Source organism: Meleagris gallopavo, chromosome 7 (genome assembly GCF_905368555.1).
Source record: "Meleagris gallopavo chromosome 7, MGAL_WU_HG_1.1, whole genome shotgun sequence".
NCBI classification, from domain to species: Eukaryota; Metazoa; Chordata; class Aves; order Galliformes; family Phasianidae; genus Meleagris; species Meleagris gallopavo.
Window position 1 is genome coordinate 22,011,639 of NC_139410.1, and position 20,784 is coordinate 22,032,422.

The window sequence follows — 20,784 nt, forward strand, 5'->3', positions numbered from 1 at the left end:
ATGAAATGCTAGATACAAGATACAGTCTATGTGAAACATGTACTTTCACCTCCCGAGGTGCTAACGCTGACTCTTTAGTAACAGGTACACAGAGACTGTGCTTGGAGTCCTCTCATGTGAGCATTTTGAATTTAAATACATTGTGTTGCACTGAGATGCCAGAATATCTGTAATCCATGTACACTGACCTCTATTTTAAGAGAGAATGAAAAACTTGGAGCCTGTTTTCCAATATGTAGGGGAGAAAGAAATCTCATGGATGAACACTTTGTACAGGAATCAATTTTTGTTCTAATCTTGAGTACAGTTTGAAGGGGACAAAACTGTATAGTGAAACTGAGGTTGCCTTATGATTGCTGTTCATGCCTGTTAATTGGATATCATTATTTGGATCAGCTGTGTGGTAATACACAGGTGGTGCCACTTTAGGAGGAGGCTCCAATCTGATGGGGAGCCTCTTCTCTGCAGTGCCCAATGGCCTTGGCTGTGGTTTCAGCTTGTTCTGGCAATTCTATCATTGTGTTGCAGTACCTGGTTCTTAGGAAAGGCTGCAGAAGTGGCAGAAAAATGATAACTAGGTGCCAAAGGATGCAGAAGTTGAAAATGACTTGTGTATTGACATCTGTATGGTCGCTTTTCCACAAAGCCTACACCTCTCTGTGAGTGACTTAGCAGGAAGCAGCAGTTAGTTCGCGTTGTAATATAGTGGCATAGCGGAATTACTGGAGAGAAGGAACTCTTAAAATCACTCTCACGCACGACCATAACCTCAAAACTTCTGACACTGTTTAATTGTTGCTGTGTTGTACAGAGACTAAGTGTGTTTCTTTCTTACTTACCACCCAGTGAAGTTTTTTAAGCTTTGTCAAGTCTGTTTTCCTCTGAGAGAATTACAGAGTGAGCGTAAGTTTGTGCACATCATTTAAAACTCAAAACTTTTAAACTTTTCCCATTTTGAAATAATATTTTGAACCAGATAGAGGAGTTTCAGACAGCTGGAAGGGACTGTAGGATGTTTTCATTCCTTTGGTTTAGAACCGTCACACTCAACAGCAGAGCAAGTTTCGGAAAGCTTAACCAGGAATGCAGGGATTGATGAGCCATAGTAGCGCTGTCCTTTGGGTTATGTCAGCTCCCAGATGACTGACAGCATTAATTCTGTGAGGCTTAATGTTTGCTGAGAGTAGAGCAGAGGGATGCCTTTCTGTGTAAGCGCCTCTTACCCTCTCTCTCGGTTTGAAGCGTTTTGTTTGAATTTGTGTTTCGGCCTTTGTAAAGCGCGTTGATGGTGATAGTCGTTTCCTTGCTTCCAGCTAAGCCATAACATTAAGTCTGTGACCTTACGGCCCAATGGCAGAAAGCTGTGCTGCCTGATGCTGACGCTGAAGGATACCAGCTTCCTGACCATTGATAAGGTACCGCTTAAAGACGCGAATGAGATGCGGATGTATTTGGATGCGGTCCATCAAGACAGGCTTCATACTGGTAAGTGCCATAGTAGTCGTTCACATCAGTGGCGGCTTAGAGAAGGTGCAGTACTGTGGCGTGGGCTTTTTTCCACCTTTAGCCACCTTTCCTCCTTACATTACTTTCTGTGCATGTTATATTTGTGCAGATCTTTCTGGCTCTGACCCCAGTTTTTGTTGTGTGCCTTTGTCACGCTGAACAATAAGCAGAGATGAAACGATCAGGAATTGTTTCTGTTGTATGTACATCGGTATTTGAAAAACTCGTGTCTTTATCACACCTGCATAGTTTCTTTCCTTTTGATTTTTCCACTTTATTTTGGTTGTTTTAAGGATAGGAACTTTTCTTCACGCTGAGTAAATGGCCAATATAAGGGCAATCCATAAACATGTGCTTATATCTATGCACTCAGAATGTTGTACTGTCTGTTGGCAAGAAACTTGGTGTGTCTCTTCCAAAACCAACTTCAAAATAGCATCTTGCACATACAAATGCTGGTCAGTGAAATGAGCATCAAATCAAACGTTGTGTACTTTTCCTGTCAGCTGGGAAACCCTCTCAGGGATCTGGCAGCTTTGGAGGTGTGCTGGGCAGCAGGACCACACAGAAGGAAGCTAATAGGCAATTCTCTTATATAGAGAATCAGGTTTGTTCAACTGTTCACGTTTTTCCTCTTCTCTAATTTTATTTCATTCATTTCCCCCTCTCATTCTCTTATTGCATGTTGTAATAGCACCATAAATATTTATTTTGCACCCAAAGTCTTTGTGATCTCCAGGGCTTGTAATAGATGTGTACAGGATGGTTGGCAATGGTGCTTCTTGCTTGTAAGGAGGCTCGTAGTCTGTTTGCTTTAGGAAGGTCAACATCTGCCTGTAGAAAACCGTGTATGTTCTTCAGGCTGAGCTGTATCAGTCAGGCAGAAGAGAAGCAGTAACTGAAGGAAAGTGGTTGAGACTTGCTTCTCAGTTTTGAATATCTTTGTTTATACTGAACACCTTAAATACATGGCAGCTGAGCAAGCTGTGATCAGTGCAGGTTTTAATGAGTTTGTACACATTTGGCTAAACTGTGCTACTGAAGAGCTGGTGCCTGAATTTTTGTATCAGAATAGAATTACTGAATCTGTGCCATTCTGCTTTTTCTCTGTGTGTATATTTTGCAGACTTCTCCCTGGAAGTGGTTTTTCTTCAAAAGACTTTAGTTCTTCCTTCTCTCCCACCACGATGTATCTACCAACTTTAACTTGCACTGTAATCTCTGTGAATATATCTTTATAGCCCTAGGGCGAGTATGTTTTGACATTGTCCCAAAACAAATTTTACATGTTGCTTAAAGGCAACCTCACAGTAAAAACTCTTAAGGTTGCATGTACATTGGTAAGATTAGATGCATTTAGTTTTCAGCTGTAAAACTGACACACATTCCTTAGCTTGTTTCTTTGCATTGGCCCAAGGCTGTCAAGGCACTGTTTTAATTGTATGCCTTTTATATACCTTTTTTTCTTCTTTTAATGCCACCCAGGATTGATCTGAGGGTGGTTAGGAGTTGTGCTTTGGGTGTTTAAATCTCAAAGCACATAATGGAGATTTAAACGCAAAAGCCCAACTGACTTGTCAGTGGAACGTGAGAAATTTGTTACTGCTATGGAGTTTCGTGGTCATGACTTCGATTCAGTACAGTCAGAAGTGTGATAAGTCTAATTAATGTGAAGCTCTTGCTCTATCACAAGTGGCACTTCTGCTTTTGGGTACTACACAGTGGCAAGTCAAGCAGTGGTGTAAATGCTGAGTGTAGGCTCGTGGTGGTGGTTGTGTTTTTCATTGTTTTTATTGTCTCTGTTTTGCTTTTGCAGGCTCCTTCCAAAAGGGTGACTGTGGAAAGTAAGGATGAAAATCCATTTCGCAAGGTGCTGGGCACCCCAGCTCGGGCATCCATTAAGAACTCCAGTGGAACTGGAGCACCTGGCAACAGGGGGAATGTTGCAGCATCTCCAACATCGGCAGTCCCTCACAGAACAGGCTTGCTGGAGAGCCGGTGAGAGTGCTTTCCAACTTGCATGTGGCATTGTAGAAGTTTAGGTCTCTAGAGAACTGCAAGTAGAGTTGCTACACCTAGAAGGAAGAAAAGAGTATGCTTCTTCCTCTGGTTTTGCTGTTGCTTTGACAAGGATGTTAAAATGTGCTTTTCCAGCCTCTTGCTGGTTACAGGCACTTGAGCTTTATCAGCAGCTTAGGAGGTGAGCAGACCGAAGTGTTCCCTGTGTGCTGTGTTATAAAAGTGAAAACAGTGGAAGATAAGTGAAACGCACATAGCGCTGAGAAATGCTCTTATGTTGGAAGAGGATTATTTACTTGCCTTTCTGGAAGAGTGACCGCTTCAAATTCTTTCCTCATTAGTGAAAAGAGGAAAAGAGCACAACCTCCAAGTTCAGAAATGAGTGAAGATTATCCCAAAGAGAATGATTCTTCGACGTAAGTAACCGTTGTTTCTACTTCCTTATTTAAACTCTGGGCATTTGTAAAGGTAGGTTCTTTTTCTGAAGAGAGTTTTGCGTGTTTCGTGTTTCTTTTCTTGGCAACATAGTACAGGCCAGCTGCTAGTTGACTTCTGAACACGCTGAATGCTTGAAATGGGATTTGCATTCAGGGTTAATGAGGGAAATACAATCTGATCTAGTTGCTGGTTTGCAGGAGGCTGTGCAAATTTTATACCACCTTTTACAAGCTGAATCTGGATTGTCCCATGTATAGCTACATAGCTATAGGTAGCTTTTTTCCTTGAACTTATTTTGAGGCTTTTTTAAGACAAATTTCATAAGTTGTTATTTGGAAAATACAGTCTATGTGCACAGCTGCATTTAATCATAAGTAAAAAATCTTGTTTAAATAATTGGTTAAACTTGTGAGCAAAACATACCTGTTCACTAGCCCTAACACCCTTATTACTTGACATAAATGCTTTAAAACAAGTCATAAATGTCAACCAGGCCTACCCTGGCTTTTCTGTAACATCTCTGACTTGCACTCTTGTGTATCTACAGGAATAATATAGCTATGAGTGATCCAACATGGAAATACTTAAACAGTAGCAGAGAGAAACAGTTAAAACTGAAGCAAGAGGAAGAAAATAGGACGTCAGGTAAAAATAAAAGTAAATCCAGATGATACCTGCTATTTGCTCTGTCGTTCTTAGCTTAGAATTTGCTTTCTTTGTGCCACCAACATTCCTGCTTCCTACAGAGCCTTATCTAAGATGTAGGTATCTTTCCTTCACTTTCAGACCCTACTCTGGCTTGTCTTTCACTGCTGATTAGTGTAACCCTGACCCCTGTACTTGTCTGCTGAGGCCACCTACTGTGTGTGCCTGTTTGAAAGTTCCACAAGCAGCTTCATGCTTTGCTCCCAGTTACCCTTCCCTTTGGGAAGGGTGTCCTATAAACATCTAATAATTTCCTCTCACCCTCTTTTTGTTTATCTTCAAAACTCTTATGTGCTATTAATGTCCACACTAATATATTGGAAATTATTAGTGGGCTGTTAGTGGGTATTGTGAATCTTGTATATTTGAACAGAAGATGGTGGTGTTTATCAGGCAGTTAAAGCCTTTTAAATGGTTAGTGGCAATTTCTTCTAAGTGTCACAAGTTTCAGTCTGGATGTAATGGGGATTGTGGAGTCTCCTTCTATGGAGATACTCAAGATCTATATGGATGCTTACCTGTGAGGCCTATTGTAGGGAGCCTGCTTTTAGCAGGGGGTTTGGACTTGCTCTAGAGGTCCCTTCCTACCCCTGCAATTCTGTGATATGAAATTCATTTAAAAATCCAGGGTCCTTTTTTGCACGTGTTATCAGTATTTGTGTTAATGCTTTCAAGATACTTGCTTTAATACTTTCTCTAATGTATCTGGAGGATAGTTTGTTGTTGTTGTTTTTTTTTTTTTAAGAATTTTGAAACCTTCTGGCTATGTAATTTGAAACCATTAACGTATCATGTAAACATCTGAGTTATGTGAAACAAAGTGACCTACTTCTCTATTTCTTTTTATAAAGGTGTTTTACCGTTGCAGTCATCATCCTTTTATGGGAGTAGGTCCTCATCAAAAGAGTACTCCACTAGCAGTTCCACCCTGGACAGGTAGGACTGATTCACTACCCTGAGCTGTAAATGACAGTCCTTTCCCAGGAACTAGGATCTTCTGTTTCCTGTGTGTTTATTATGTGGTACACAGCTTTTATGGGTAAAATGTGTATGGCTTGAAATCCCAAGCACTCAGTGCATCTACAGTCACTCTTCTCATACCTCCCAACTTCAGTACTGCTTTAAATAGATGGACTGTCTAAGATCACTCTTTTATAGTCATTGTGAACGACTGATCCAGGTGATAGTTGAAGTGTTTTTGGTTCAAGTGATGCTGCATACACTCCTGTAGATGTAAGGAAATTTAACCAAGGGAAGTGTTCTGGACAGAAGTTTGCCTTTGTGTACCTCTTTGTCGTCGTGATAGATGCTAGTTGTCTCCTGTGACTTTGCTAGTCCTTGTCCTCTGTGGTGACACAGTAGCAGTGTCCTGAGGTGTTACTGTTTAAGGCAGAGCAGTTGAAATCCTTCACTTCTTATTCTTCTACGGTTTTAGGTCTAGTGTATCCAGCCAGACTACTTCAGCCAAAAGAAGCCTGGGATTTCTTTCTCAACCTGCCCCTCTTTCTGTTAAAAAAATGAGATCTAATCAAGATTACACAGGGTGGAACAAACCCCGAGTGCCCCTTTCCACCCACCCTCAGCAGCAATTACAAGGGTAGGTTTAATTTTCTCTATCTAGCATGCATGCCTTTGTCATTAGAACGTAGGTATTCTTGTTATAATTGCTTCATGGAGGAAAAAAAAAAATCTTGAAATCAATGAACCCTGAGACAAGGAGTGCATTTCCTAGCTTGAAAAATATATATTCTTAAATTCACTTCCTGAAAATTTGGTATATATAATAACTTTAGGCAATTGGCATTCGTTTCATACCACTTCCATGATTCACTTTTATATCTTGTGCACATACACAAATCTCAATATTTTGATTGTTGTAACTCATGGATGCTTTCCTGACAGACATTGCCTCCTGTAATTTTTCAGTTTAGTGTGAAGGGCAGAAGGACAGCTCCAGTAAAAGCTATGTGGGGGATACCTGGGGTGATGGATGGTCCTACGTGATATCAGTGCTGTTTAACATGGGCACGTTGACATTTGTGTACGTACTATATTTAATTTTCTGTTTTTCAGGTTTTCTAACTTAGGAAACACCTGCTATATGAATGCCATTCTACAGTCCTTGTTTTCAATCCAGTCCTTTGCTAATGATTTGCTCAAGCAGGGCATCCCATGGAAGAAAATTCCACTCAATGCGCTTATCAGGTAAAGTTCACTTTCTGAGAAGAATGATTTCTCTTTCATTACTGAGAAGCTTGTTTCCTAGTATTGAAGCAACTTTGTGTAGAGGGTGATGTATGTGTGCACACACATCTTTACCTTAGAGTCTGGATATTTTCGTTTGGCTCCTGTTCCAGTGTTATTTTCCATTTCCTGAAATATTTTCATACGAAACTCCCAACACTGCTTATCACAGGGTAAAATCTTGTAGAAATCCTTAAAGTAAGATGCCATGTGCTTTATTGCAATTGTCTGAAGTCCTGGACAGTCACTCAGTGTCTCACTGCATTGACTTCTGCAGGCGTTTCGCCCATCTCTTAGCGAAAAAGGATGTCAGCAGCCCTGAGGTTAAGAAAGAGTTGCTCAAGAAGGTGAAAAGTGCCATTTCAGCTACTGCAGAGAGATTCTCTGGGTATATGCAGAATGTAAGTATCATATGGTCTAGAACCTATTGTGTATGTTTTGTTGTTTGGACTGCACTGAATTCCTGTCACGCTTCATCTCCATTTGGCAGCGATTTGAGCTTTTGATTGAATGATAACTGTTGCCTGCCCTTTGCTAGATGAAAACTGTCCTAGCATTGCTGAATGTAATGGACAGAAATGTGATTTCCTTCATCCACATGTGTGAGAGATTCTGCATGGAGTTTTAGAAAATGATTTTGTTGAGATTACCCTGTTTCTAGGATGCACATGAGTTCTTGAGCCAGTGTCTGGACCAGCTGAAAGAGGACATGGAAAAGTTGAACAAGACTTGGAAGAGTGAACCAGTCCCTAATGATGATAGCTCACCTGGACGGGCTTCTGATGATCTTTCAGCTACCAAAGTTTATACTTGCCCAGTTATCAGTAACTTAGAGTTTGAGGTTCAGCATTCTATCATTTGTAAAACGTAAGTATGCTTCAGAGCTTCTCTTGTTAGTAAGAGCTTGAGTTTTCTGTGACTTCATCTGCGTGCTGTAAATAGAACTAAGTTAGCAGTATGTTTTTGGTTGTTGTTTTTTTTTTTTTAAAGTTACTGAAGCATCAAAGTTAAAATCCTCAAATTCATCTTTATCATAAGCATGAAACAGTTTCATTCTGATATGGGTGAAATAGAGCAAGATGCATATATTTTCTGGGAAGCTACTTTAGCCTGAAAAATATAAATTGTTGGTAATTTCAAGTAATTTCATTTTTTATCAGGCTTACATAAGCACATTTCTTTTTTAGATGTGGTGAAACAGTCACCAAACGGGAGCAGTTCAATGACCTCTCCATTGACCTTCCTCGAAGAAAGAAGTTGTTTCCATCTCGGTCGATCCAGGATTCCCTTGACCTCTTCTTTCGGGTACATAGCTCACATACATATATAAACGTCAGACTTGTAGGGAAAATATTGCCCATCATTCTTGCATTAGCAGATATGCTGTCAAATTCTAAGTTTTGCTACCCATGCTGCCATTGGGTGCCCTCTTGTCAGATCACATTGAAGATTAATATGGCTTTTAGTATAGGTGCTCTCTTGAGGACCTTTTGTGACAGCCAGAAGAGATGTCCTTCCTGTTGAAAACTGTGTGATGCATCGTTTGTTCCACTGGTCTTTGTTCTGTTTTAACACAGGCGGAGGAAATTGAGTATTCCTGTGAGAAATGTAATGGGAAGTCTGCTGTTGTCACACACAAATTCAATCGGCTTCCCAGGTAACTGTTGACATCTGTTCCTTTCTTTCCTGGAAACACATCCCCAAAAGTGCATGCAGAAGCTCCTCAAAGATGAAATCTGTAATAGTGGATAGGACATCATGTATGTGCTGGTGGTATGTGAGGAAGATCCACGTGCAAGCAGTAATTTCTTCACACTGTTCTTCAGTTTCCTTGTGAAAACCTTCTATGTGCTGAGTACCCTTTGCAACACTTCTTCTTTCCTCCATCACTACGCAGGGAGGTCTGAGTTTTCTCCTAGTACTGGATTCTCAGGAGGGAGGTATGAACAGTAAAAAAAAAAAAAAAACCTGTACATTTAATATTTACTGCTCAGTTGACCTGATGTGCCAGACTGAGCTGGGGACATTCTTATCAGTAGTCATAGAGAGGGTTTTGGTCTGCTCTTCTGTGCTGATCCCAGGCTTCTCTCTTAATAAGCATGGTGCTACAAGAAAGAATGCAAACACTCTGAGGGTTAATGGCATGCTCAGTAGTTCCAGACCTCGTGGTGGTGTTCAGTTCATTACTTGATGGTAGGGATCATTTTCTCATAGGATGTAAAGCTAAAAGAGAATGTTGGATGCCTTTACTTGGCCACTGCCCTTGTCCTGTAGTGCATGCTCATACAGAACAAGGTGAATTGACGTTCTGATAAAAGCATAGCTTGTGTTTTTCTTAACGAGCTTATACACTGTGACAGTGCTGCGAAACCTTTGTCAAAATATTTGGGTATTAGCACAGTGTAAGTGATGATACAACTGCTTGATCTAAGTAGCTGGTACGAAGTACAGCGTAAGGGAGAAGGCTCAGTGCAAGGAGCAAGCTTTTTCAAGCTCTTTATACTGTTCTGATCAAAAGCTGTTCTAAAAAAGTGTTATGACAGATAAAAAGAGTACATGTCTTCCACTGGGCACAGCTCCTCTTCAGCTCTGGGAAGCTGTGTGCTCCCTCTATCTCTGTCAAATATCTACAAGTAATATATGATCATCCTGGTGTGTTGAACAGTAATATTCTGTTTGTTTCCTATGCCTGTCACCATGTTGTAGGAATAATGTTTGATAAGAGCTGCTTGCTTTGGCCCACCTGAGGAGCAAGGTGGTGCAGGATCAAAGCAGAAGGCCTCTTGGCAGCCTGCATTCTGCACCTTGTGCAGAGTTGGGAGGTGGATGGCAGAGTGATTATGCATCTCTTACTAGATAAGAAAGAGAGAGAATGCTTCTCTCTTTCTCTCCCAAGTGATATCTGCTTTAAAGCACATGAATGCACTTTTTGTAAATAGAGCCACTTGGATTTTTAATAGCTTTTCTAACTTGTATCTTGAGATTAACATTGCAATTTTGTATTCCTCTCGTGTTTTTCAGGGTCCTGATTCTTCATCTGAAACGATACAGCTTCAACGTAGCATTGTCTCTCAATCATAAAGTTGGGCAACAGGTGGTTATTCCGAGATACTTAACCCTGCTTTCACACTGTACAGAAAGCACCAGGCTGCCACTGACGCTGGGCTGGAGTGCCCATTCTGCAGTGTAAGTGTACAGCCTGGGTTCAGCTTGTGCTGTGTTACATGCCCGCAGTGAGGTTGTCAGTTGTCAGATCTACTCTATCTGATCTCTGGATAAAGAAATTATCCAAAATTATGCAGCCTCAGGTGCAAGATATCTAATCTAGCCTCTTGGTACGAAATCTAGATTAGCTTTTGTTTGCAGCATGCTTAATTCTGCTGAGAAGGCGTAACAACATTCCTTTTTCTGTTAATTTCCACTTGCACACCTCATGCTGTCATTCATTTCTCACTGTCTTTACTATGTTACTAGTGTATCTGAGGACTTCATGTGTTGGAAATAATCTTCTTTTCCCTGTGGCAGTTATTTTGGTACAGCTGCTTGTCCTAAGATATTAAATGTCCTAAGAGATTAAATGTGCCAGATGTCACACAGATGTGGCAGAATAAGGAACAAAAAACCCTTAGGTACCTTGCCTTGCATTCTGACATACTGTAAATGTAGCGACATAGGATACATCTGGTATCTGTTCTTTTGCTGGATACTGAATGGAGTTTGAGATTTACCTGGAGGTTTCTCAAGAGTTTGCTTTAAGAGTAGAAATCTTTATCTCCTAAACATAATGAAAAGCTTAAGGTAACCAATGCAGGCATGCTTTAAAACATAATTTAAATGACTTTTCAATGTTTTTTGGTTTGTCTGTTTTTTTTTTTTTTTTTGCAATCGTTGAAACCATACTGATAAACCCAGACAGTGAAAGGGTGATGAAGCTGGGGAGAAGTAGCCCTGACTTGAGGAGAATGATGGAAATGGTTCCTGTGTTAGTAACCATATGTTAGATGGTTGTAGTGGTAGCAACGGACTTGAAGGAGTCCATAAAAGGATCAAGTGGAGCAGGAGATTTGCTTAGAAGATCCAGGTAATAGAGGAGAAACGGAGATGTGGGACGTTCCAGAAAATCAGCTAATCCAGACAGCAGCAAGAGACTGTGGTTTGGGAGCAGGAACTCAAGTGTTGGTGGGAATCAGGGAAAAAGGAAAGAGTTCCCTTGACGTGGGAGAGCAACGCCTTTGACTTGTGAGCTTGTCCCTAAGGGTGCATCACTAAGAAGTGAATCAAATTTGAAGGATTGCATCTGGTTTTGAACTGCTGTTGTGTATTTATGGCATCGTGGAGTTATTACTCTAAAAACAAGCAATTAGCAAGTACATAATGGTATTCTACTTGCTGCTTTGAACGTGAATTTGCATGCATAGCAGACATGTAAACATATATTATTTTAAAGACTAACTGCTGCAATAAATACTTTGCTTTTTAAATAGTTCCCGTCCGCTGAAAGCCTCCCAGATGGTGAATTCCTGTACTATAAGCACTTCTACGCCTTGTAGGTGAGTTAAAGTTCTGAAATGCTCTCTTGGCCTGGCATTTCATGGCATAGCTTTTAAGGCAGTTTGGATTTGCATAGTTTTTTTTTTCTTTACTATTTCTACTTTTTAAAAAATCTGTTGTATAAATTGTTTTTAGGTACTGTTTTTTCATATCTGAGCTTTATTGGTGTTACACGTTAGCTGAAAGAAATATTAATGCTGCCATTTGCCTAATTGACACAATCCTGTTAGCATTTCTCTTGAGAACCTTTGGGAACTTGTAAGCAAGAGAAGAGGAATTTTTCTGTGGAGAAGGCTCAGTGAGAACTGCATCTGGTTTGTACAGATGATTGGTCAGGGCCAGCTATTTTAAATTGCCTTGCATTCATTGCTGCAAACCAGACGTATAAGAAGCAACATGTTTTCTAGTTCTCTAGTTAAACTTTTTTTTTCCTGTTTTTTATTTATGGAGCTGCAATGAGTTTAGAGAACAGGTGGTTGGTTCCTTAACCTTGTTTGTAAAAATGAGAGAGCATTATTATGGCCTTTGTAGGCTGTTCTGAGAGGCCAATTTTTGACATAGCGAGAAATGTGATATTGCAGTGGTGACTTTCACATTTTGAAATGGATATAGAACAAATTTTCTAACTGAGCAGACACTTCAGACTCAGAGTCTCTTGTCTTCTGCTCTAAAGAAACAAGGATTTATCCCAATGAAGGAGCAAACGTGTAAACAAAATTGTGCAGACTTGCAACTTTATATCCTAGTATTGATGTGAAAAGTCTTGTGTCCAGCTTAATAAATTTCAAGAGTCAAGTAAATGGTTTCTGCTGAGTTCTACATGTTAATGTGGGCTTGTCTCAAATGAATGCTGTCCAGGATTGCTGTGTGATAAAGTGCAGGCTCTTGGCTTGTGAATGTCTCTAGTGATTGTGCTACATCTTGGAACAGGTGTCTTGTGGAAGAGAAAAACAACACTTGGTAGGCTGTGGGGTAAATAAGCTATGAAGTGTTTATTTATTGCCTGCTATCTTGGTAAATTTCTATATTCAACACTTGCAGCTTGTTCCCTAAATTGTGCCTCCCCACAGCCTGAAAATCTGCTGTAGCAGTTACTTAATGGTTTCTGTGAAACAGATTTGTACGGTGCTATGAAGTTCTATAGCTGTGTTTTTAATTTACAGAAAGTATACTTTCAAATCAAAGAGCTCTGCATCGCTCTGTGTGGATTCGGACAGCGATGATGAGCCCCTGAAACGCTCTGTTGCCAATAGCCAAAGGTTGTGCAACATACAGAGTAGAGATCAGCAACAACTGCAAGAAGAGCCAGAAAAGGTAAGGGAGGGAAAAAATAAGTACAAACTTCTGTATGCATAGGGGCTGTATGTACTTATGGCTTGCCTCTGTTTTTCTTAGCATAATGAAATTGATATAAGCTGTTTTCTCTCCTAATTAGCACTGTGATGCTAGAAGGGAGTGCTTTGCCATGCCAGCTAATTGACCTCTCTCTACAATTGTCTTGAGTTCCCACTGGGAACAGAGGTAATTGTGTCGTAACTGCTCTTAACTTGCAGGGCCGTGTATACCAGCTGCTTAGCACTTTTCTTGGTCCTTTGGGCAACTTTCTCTGAAGACTTTTCCATACAGAATTGTAATGGACTGTCAATAACTAAATTATGCAGCAAAGCCCTTGATTTAATTAGAGCTAGTACAATTTGGGCTAGAAAATATAGTCAGTTGAGAGAAGTTCTTGTGGCTGAATAAAAACATGCAAAGAAGTGGTGGATGCAGGCAGTTTTTCATCTAACGAGAGGATCCCAATCCATGTGATATTTAATAAAAAGTAAAACAATGGGTATTGAATTTCCAGAAGACAGGGCTGGGAAGGACTGCAAGCGTGCTGAAGCTTAGAAGTACAGTTAAAATGATCTTGACAAATCTGAGAAACTGCCAAAAATAGGAGAGGTGGTTCAGTATGAGCAGGCTAAAGACACTAATCTTAGCAGGGCTGACTGGCTGTAAATGCAGGATAAGAACAGCTGGGAAAGCAGTGGGCCTTCGGAAAGGAGTGAGGGGCAACAGTTGGTCACAATATTAGGCTGACTGAAAAGGTAAATATATAAGGGAGGAATAGCCTGCAGGGTGAGTGAAATCAGCCTTTGTTTTTTCCTCAGCATTGATCTTTACTTGGAATGCTGGATCTAGCATCCAGATCCATCTGGAATCCAGATTTGAAAAAGAGGTAGAGATTAATTGGAGAGAAGCAAGTGAAGTGAAACGTGAATGGTCAGATGTTTGGAAAGGAAGATTTCTGAGGAAAGAGTAGTTGAGTGAACTTGGGTCCTTGGAAGGAAAAACCTAAACAGAGTGTGTATCTTCAAGGAAGGGAAGGCAATGAATAGAAGCATTTGGGCTGTTTTTCTTGGCCTCAGTGGATGGAAGCAATAGACTGAAATTGCAGACAGTAATTTTTAGATTATACTTCAGGGAAAACTTCCTGATGTTCAGGATATTAAGTGATGGAATGGATTGCTTTGGGAGTAAGCAGAAAACAGTTTGCTCTCAGAAGTAGAATGAGCAACTGCTATCTTGCATAGCATATCTGTGATGGCTGTGGGTGGGGAAATTAAACTGACTTCTCTTTGAAGTGCTCCTTCTGTAAAGAGAACCCTTTCCAGACTGCCTTAAATGATTCTCCTTCAAATTTTGTTGGTGAGGAAGTGTAGGTAATCTCCATCACAGCAATACTGCCTGCAAAGATGGTGGGAATAAAGCCTATTAATTTGAATAGCAAATTAATGGGAGGCTTTCCAGCCTGCTGTGGGAAAGAGAGAGTGGTGGAGATGATTCCACATAAGCAACTTGACTTTTTGCAGCTGTGTGCTTCGGGCACTGCCCACCACAGACCTGAACAGCCATCTGCTATTGTTAACCACACTGTCCTGGGAGGATCTGGTCCTGGTTCTTGATGTGGCATTGCTGCTACTGCAGAGCTACTCTCAGGATGCTTCTCACTGCAGCTGTGTTAGGGATGATCGTGTATCCCATGCATGGCACTGCACATAAGCAGTCCTGCCATGTAGAACAGCTGTGATACATGATGTTGGGCTCTAGGTGCAAATAGCAGCTACCTGGCTAATGAGGGCAAAGCTGTGATTTTTGGCTCTGCAAGTGAAGTAGTATTTTTAAGTACTTTTCAAATACATTTATTTAAAGCAGCCTGAATTAGAGCCTAAGCTGCTTAAAATCCACGCAAATGAATTGTAATGGAAAAGTTGTATTCAAATAATGCACTGTGTTGCCAAGTCTTTAAAGTCCAGCCGCTGAATTAGTGGTGGCTGCTGTGGGAGTCCCTGGAACCAGAGTTTGCTTGAAGAGCTAAATCGTTGTTGACAGTGGTAGGCTACAGGTGCAGAGAGGAATCAGAAAGCCTAGAGTTGCAGGTACTCTGATTTTCCTATTCAGTGCACAAATAAAATGGGAGGAAAAAGACTAAAAGTTGTCCGTTCTGATTTTTGGAGGTGGTGATGACTCAAACAAGCAATTCAATTGGGTAATTCACTTGCTAATCTGGTTTGATAAGCCAGTTTTAATGCAAAGAGTTTGCACTATAAAACCAGTCTTACATACAATAAGCTTTTGATGAGTAAGTAAAAAAAAAAAAAAAAAAAAAAGCAGTACAATGGATTCTTGTTTGTTTTAATGAAGTTCTGAGTTGCATCCAAATGAAATTTGGAGGAAGACCTGGATAAATTCATAAATAATAATTAGAAAACCATGATTTGTAATATACAAATGCAAATATATACATACACACAAATATGGTAAGTAGTATAATCGTTTAAATATGTAGGCATAGAGGTTAGCCTCCTGATTAACCAGTTGATATCACAATGATGGAAATGCCTACACTGCTTGTAAATCAGTATGGCTTTAGAGTTGAAGAGCATCTGTTTTATGAAAATAACTACAATAATAACATAACAGTAGAAAAAGTCAGTTCAGGAATTTTTTCCTGTCTCCCAATTTAAAGCCATTTTGTTCTCCTTAAGAAATAATGTTTCCCTGCTTTTCCTGATCTTTTCTTCGCTTGCTGAGCGCTGTTGTTTCCCTTACCCACCTTTTGATGTCTTATAGCAAGTCTGCACTGCCTGACCTAATTTTAATTCTACTTCATAGCAGCCTGGTTTCAATTCCTGTTTTTCCATCCTTTCTACAAGTTCCATTCAGGTACCCTTCAGCCTGCTGTGTTAATAAACTCGCAGTTTTGCTACTTCTGCCCTCAGGGTTTTAGCACTGACTTGCCAGAGGCTTGCGGATTCATCAGCACCCAAAGGGTAGAACATGTGTTGAAGGAGATGGGAAGAGTTGCCTTGGCTGTATTAATCCACAGGGCTGTAAAAAACTGGTTGTAGTTGATATTTAAATATTGTTCATTGGAGTATGAACAATATGGAGAATGTAGCTGCAATGGTTGTGTCTCCATTGAGACTCGCAGAACTGCCTGTTTAATCTTGACAGAGCCAAATTCCCACATCCTGGAGTTAAACAATAGTAATAATAAATCTATATGGAGATGTAGAGCTGGTGTTATACCTGTTCAGTCAGGTTTTTAACCATAACTCTGTTCATCTCTAGAGTTCAAAAAGAAGTAAAATGGAGGGCGATAAACCTGAGCTGGGCAATGCTGGTTTTGATGGGATGAGCGAAGATGAGCTGCTAGCAGCTGTCTTAGAAATCAGCAAAAGGGAAGCTTCTCTGTCTCTGAGCCATGATGAGGATAAGCCCACAAGCAGCCCAGACACTGGGTTTGGAGATGATGAAATTCAGGAGTTGCCTGAAAACCTGGAAACGATGGAGACAGAGAAACCCAAAGCACCCTTAGAATCAGGTAAGGCAAAGTAACTGCCTTAATTGTGCTGTGATGGGCTAAAGCAAGTTACTGATAGCAGTGGGCTGGTAATGTTTGAGGGCAGAAGCCAGATGCAAGCATACTGCTGAAACTGTCTGAATTTCTCAGTTTTCTCATAGTTTCACAGTATATAAAGCTTGTAAGAAAATACGTTCTGCTATTTCAACAAATTACATGTCAGTCACTGCTGTGATAAAGGTAGCTTGTCTTCAGAGTTCATTGCCATCTTTTTCCTTCCTGATTACTGCGCACTTTCACTCCCTGCCTTAGCAGACAATTCAAATTATGAAGATTTGGCAGTGTCTGGGCCCTAATCCTCTGTAATCAGCAAGTGGTTGCATCTCTGCAGCTTGCTGCAGCCTGGGCAGTGTGGTAGCAGCGATCAGAATGCTGAAGTTTAAGAATGGTATCTGCATTGTGTGAGACCAGAATGCTTTCGTTAATGCAGTTATTTTTTTCACTAGTCGCTACTGAATTTAACTCTATCTCTATTTTTTTCTTTTGTAATACTCAACGTGAGAGTAGTGAGCCTAAGAGACTCAGCGTGCAAAGTTTTAGCCTCTGACCCAAAAACATGGTTAAGTACAGGAAGACTCTTTGATCTCCTTGTGGGGAAATTGTATCTCACAGCTGAAGGATAATTAAGTGTGCATGTGCTACATGTTTTCATGCAAATGTTTAATGCCACTAGCCTGGAAAAAAAAACAGGGAAACAACATCCTTTCCTTCTCCTCTAAGAGCCAAGAGGTTAGGCGAACAAAAATACTGTTCAGAACATCCAGCTTGAGAAGAATTGTCCAGTGAAACAACTTTCATTGTTGGAAGTTGGTCTCTAAGAAAGCCAGATGTGTAATCAGCCTTGCTTGTGCTCAACTTCACATACTTTGTTACTATGGTTGTGAAAGGCAACTGTGAGAGCCTGGCAGCAGACATGTCTCTTCAGGTTTTCCTTGAAAGATGTAATGCAATTATTTGAAGGCTGTTGATGTTTAAGCAAAAAGTGTGTTTTAATAGACATCTGTAGTTTCTGATTAAGAATTCAGTTAAGCACGTAGCATTGAATTTGCCTTTCTGTATTTGCGTGTGGTCAGAAACACAAGTACTATTCAAACCATAAGGTTTGGCATTCAAATGAGATGTCTTCATATTTCAAGTTAGCAGTTATGGCAGCTGAGTGTAACACCTAATAGGTTCACAGCCCCGTGTTCTATTTAAAGGAAGCTCGAAGGCAAAGGATGCTTTGCTTTATCAAACAAAGTGATTCTAAACATTAAAGATTTAACTTGGTTCAGTCTTTTTTATCATTAGTAATCTTTTTTCTTGTAAACATTGAATTGTTTGTGGTGCTCTAAAGAGAAACAAAAAAACAGAGGGTAGGACCCTGGCAAGTTTAAGTAGAATAGATCTCTTCTGCTACGAGATCCTGAAATTAAATCAAGTATTTCTTACAGTAGAAGTCTTCAAAGATCATGTAATAAATTCTGTTTTGTTATTCATCTTAAGAGGATTAGACTGATGGATTATAGTTCTGGTGGTCTTACATGTAAGAGGTCATAGCTAGTAAGACTCTGCCTTGTGTAATCCTTGCCAGTAACTAATGAACAGATGCTGAAGTCTGCTCAGGGCTAAACTCTGAAGTTTCACATGTTGCTTTGATGGCTTTTGGAGCAGGTCCTAATTTTTTCAGCTGCAAACAAATGGGAGAATGAAAGTGTCTTGCAACGAGACGAGATGTGTGCAGTGGTTGAATGTGAGCATTCATTTCAGAAATAGTCTGAAAACAAAAAACAAAACCAAAAACCTGACTTCTGACATGCTGTTTACTTTGAAGCTCAATTGTGAAGTTTTAATCTTCTTTTAAAGACTCAGGCAGTGTTCACAAGGTTGATCTCTTACGTGAAATAGAAGCTGACAAATTGAAAGAGTGCTTGAGTTTCATTTCCCACCTCTTGTAGTACTCTGAGGTATAATATGCAATGCAAATCTATTTTATTTTTTTTTTTAATCTTTGGTTACTTCTAGAGAAATTCAGGTGTCAGCTTTGTGGCTGTAGGAACCTAGTGGTATGTGGCATCTTCCTTTTAGTTGAAGTTGCTGTTTGAGTAAGCATAAAAGAAGAGGATCGTTTCGGGGATTAATGGTTCATCTTGCACCTCTTAAAATTACAAGACTCCTTTTTCTGGAGCTTTTTCAAACTTGGCATTTGTGGGTTTTTTTGTTTGTTTGGTTGGTTTTTTTAATGGCTGAGATCTCCTTGTCAATAGATGTCACTGTGCTGCAGGGATTGTGGTTACAAACCCAGGAAAGCATAACTGTACTTTGCGATCCTTCAGGTCCTGCCAATTTCACTGAGATAACTAAAGATTTCGATGAGAATAAGGAAAACAAAACTCCGGAAGGCTCCCAGGGAGAGGTTGACTGGCTGCAGCAGTATGATATGGAGAGAGAGAGGGAAGAACAAGAACTTCAGCAAGCACTGGCTCAGAGCCTTCAAGAACAAGTAAGAAATAATTTGCGCTCTCAAGTTACTTCCCCAGCACTGGAAAGCTGAAGGCTGAAGAAAACCTTGTGTTCACACACAACTGAAAGGGGATTCTGCTCTGTTTTTGAGAGAATCTGATGTTCTAGCTCCACTCCTAGCACAGGTAGATTTAGGCATAGTTTTGTATGTACTTTGGGAACCATACTGTATCACAGACATACAGATTTCTCCAAGCTCTCTGTGCATATTTATACATAGAGCTGTGACATTATATAAACAGTGACAAACTGAAGTCTCACTAGCTCTCACGTAACACTCACGGGCTTACCCCTAGCTTCCCTGGAAGTTGCTTATTGCCTGGAAGCCCTACAGCACGTTCTGCCAAGAATCAAAGTGAAAGAAACAGATTTTAAAGCAAAAGCTGGGGATGGCCTTACCAGGTCAGCTTGAAGATGGTGATCACGTTGGTGATCATTGGTAGGAAATGCACAGCAAAGAGTATGGGAGCAGAACAACGATGTGATGCTTTCCTGTTGTAAGTTGGAAAAAGGATCTCCAACAATTCAGTCTAAAAACAGTCCTTTAAAGAGGACTTGGAAAAAAATGGGATCTTGGATTGTATGTTAACAATCTGTGTTCCACTTGATTTACAAGACTTGTAACTGTTTTCTACATGCTTAACTGCCCTGAGGAAGAAGTAAACACTTTGTCAGATCTGTCTTTAAATAGATAACCTTGTCTGCTCTCTTTTAATAGTAAAGCTGTCATGGTTTTCCTTATGAGATCTGATGTTTCCATGGCTCTTGGATTTTCTCTCCCATTCCTCATTATAAGGTGCTTGTTGGTATGTTCTGTGCCAGATGTAGCTTTGATTCAGTACCACCAAGTAGTTCGATGAAGATCCTCAAATGCTTTAGAAAAAATGAGATAAAAGGCCTCGTTAATAATGTAAAACTGCCTTTTGTGTGTTGCTCTGCTATGATTCTGAAGTGAAAATCTGCTATACTAATGAATCAGGCATGAAAATGTGGTTATCTTGGTTTGAAATGTGTAGTTAGGGCTTTGCATTCAGGTGCACAGAAAGCATTCAAGGACTGAATTAAGAAGCCAGCACAGTAAGTGTTACAGTAGCTGTGAGCTTTTAGAGTGCTGGGAGGAGCAGGAGCATGATGCTATCCAAAAAACTGGAAGGACTTGTTGACAGACTTTTTTTTGCATCCTGCCTTTGTGAATTACACCTGTTACACAGAACATTGTCTTTATTTTCCAATGGCCGGAAGATAATAAAATCTGTCCAAGTTTAACAACTCTGTCCACAGTTGGTTTTGGACAGAAATCTAAACTTTGCTCCAGTGTGAGGAGCTTTGTGTGTGACAGCTTTCCTTAGGAAAGGGTTGCAAATTCATTCAGATCTTTTCAAATTAATGATCCACTGAAAGTGTTTGGTGTTAGTGAGGGCTTGCTCTGCTGCATACCAAGCTTTAGGAGCTTTGACAAGCCTTAATGAAGGTTTGTCCCAGGTTCTGTTGGATGAGAACATTGGACTCTCGCTGGTTGCAAACACTTCTTCACACGAAACCTTGAATTTACAGTGTCAGGTTTGTTGTAGAAACCAGAGCAGCACAGTTTCAATGGAAAAAGAGCACCACAAGAATTTTAAACAGTGAACTGTCTCAGTGAGCTAAGTTTTGTTCTCTTCCCATCAGGAGGCACGAGAACAAAAAGAGGATGATGACCTTAAGCGAGCTACGGAATTAAGTCTACAAGGTGAAGCTTATTTAACTTTTTCCAGTGTGTTGCTTTCGAAGGAAAATAGACCTGTATGTATGAGTGCAGCTCCTGACTGCAAGACAGCTGGGATATCAGGTCCTCTTGATGTGTGCTTAATTGTAGTTGGCTTTGCTCGGGTCTCTTGTTCTCAGCTGTGGAAGCAAATGGCAGGAAAAAA

At 40.3% G+C, this 20,784-nt stretch overlaps 1 protein-coding gene across 2 annotated transcripts in view; it reads left to right on the forward strand.

Annotated features, from left to right (window-relative positions):
• Positions 1 to 20,784, forward strand: part of USP37 (ubiquitin specific peptidase 37) — a 29,914-nt gene that overhangs the window by 1,865 nt on the left and 7,265 nt on the right. For both annotated transcript variants that reach the window (XR_014884498.1, XM_085228502.1), the window contains exons 3-20: positions 1,314 to 1,485; positions 2,013 to 2,113; positions 3,323 to 3,504; positions 3,867 to 3,941; positions 4,511 to 4,608; positions 5,520 to 5,604; positions 6,104 to 6,265; positions 6,742 to 6,873; positions 7,190 to 7,313; positions 7,574 to 7,779; positions 8,100 to 8,217; positions 8,490 to 8,569; positions 9,934 to 10,098; positions 11,397 to 11,462; positions 12,627 to 12,777; positions 16,081 to 16,333; positions 18,688 to 18,854; positions 20,543 to 20,603. Coding sequence is in view for 1 of the 2 variants with exons in the window: in XM_085228502.1 (XP_085084628.1) it covers positions 1,314 to 1,485; positions 2,013 to 2,113; positions 3,323 to 3,504; positions 3,867 to 3,941; positions 4,511 to 4,608; positions 5,520 to 5,604; positions 6,104 to 6,265; positions 6,742 to 6,873; positions 7,190 to 7,313; positions 7,574 to 7,779; positions 8,100 to 8,217; positions 8,490 to 8,569; positions 9,934 to 10,098; positions 11,397 to 11,462; positions 12,627 to 12,777; positions 16,081 to 16,333; positions 18,688 to 18,854; positions 20,543 to 20,603 (2,398 nt within the window). In the remaining variant the exon portion in view is untranslated. The remainder of the gene's footprint in view (positions 1 to 1,313; positions 1,486 to 2,012; positions 2,114 to 3,322; positions 3,505 to 3,866; positions 3,942 to 4,510; positions 4,609 to 5,519; positions 5,605 to 6,103; positions 6,266 to 6,741; positions 6,874 to 7,189; positions 7,314 to 7,573; positions 7,780 to 8,099; positions 8,218 to 8,489; positions 8,570 to 9,933; positions 10,099 to 11,396; positions 11,463 to 12,626; positions 12,778 to 16,080; positions 16,334 to 18,687; positions 18,855 to 20,542; positions 20,604 to 20,784) is intronic.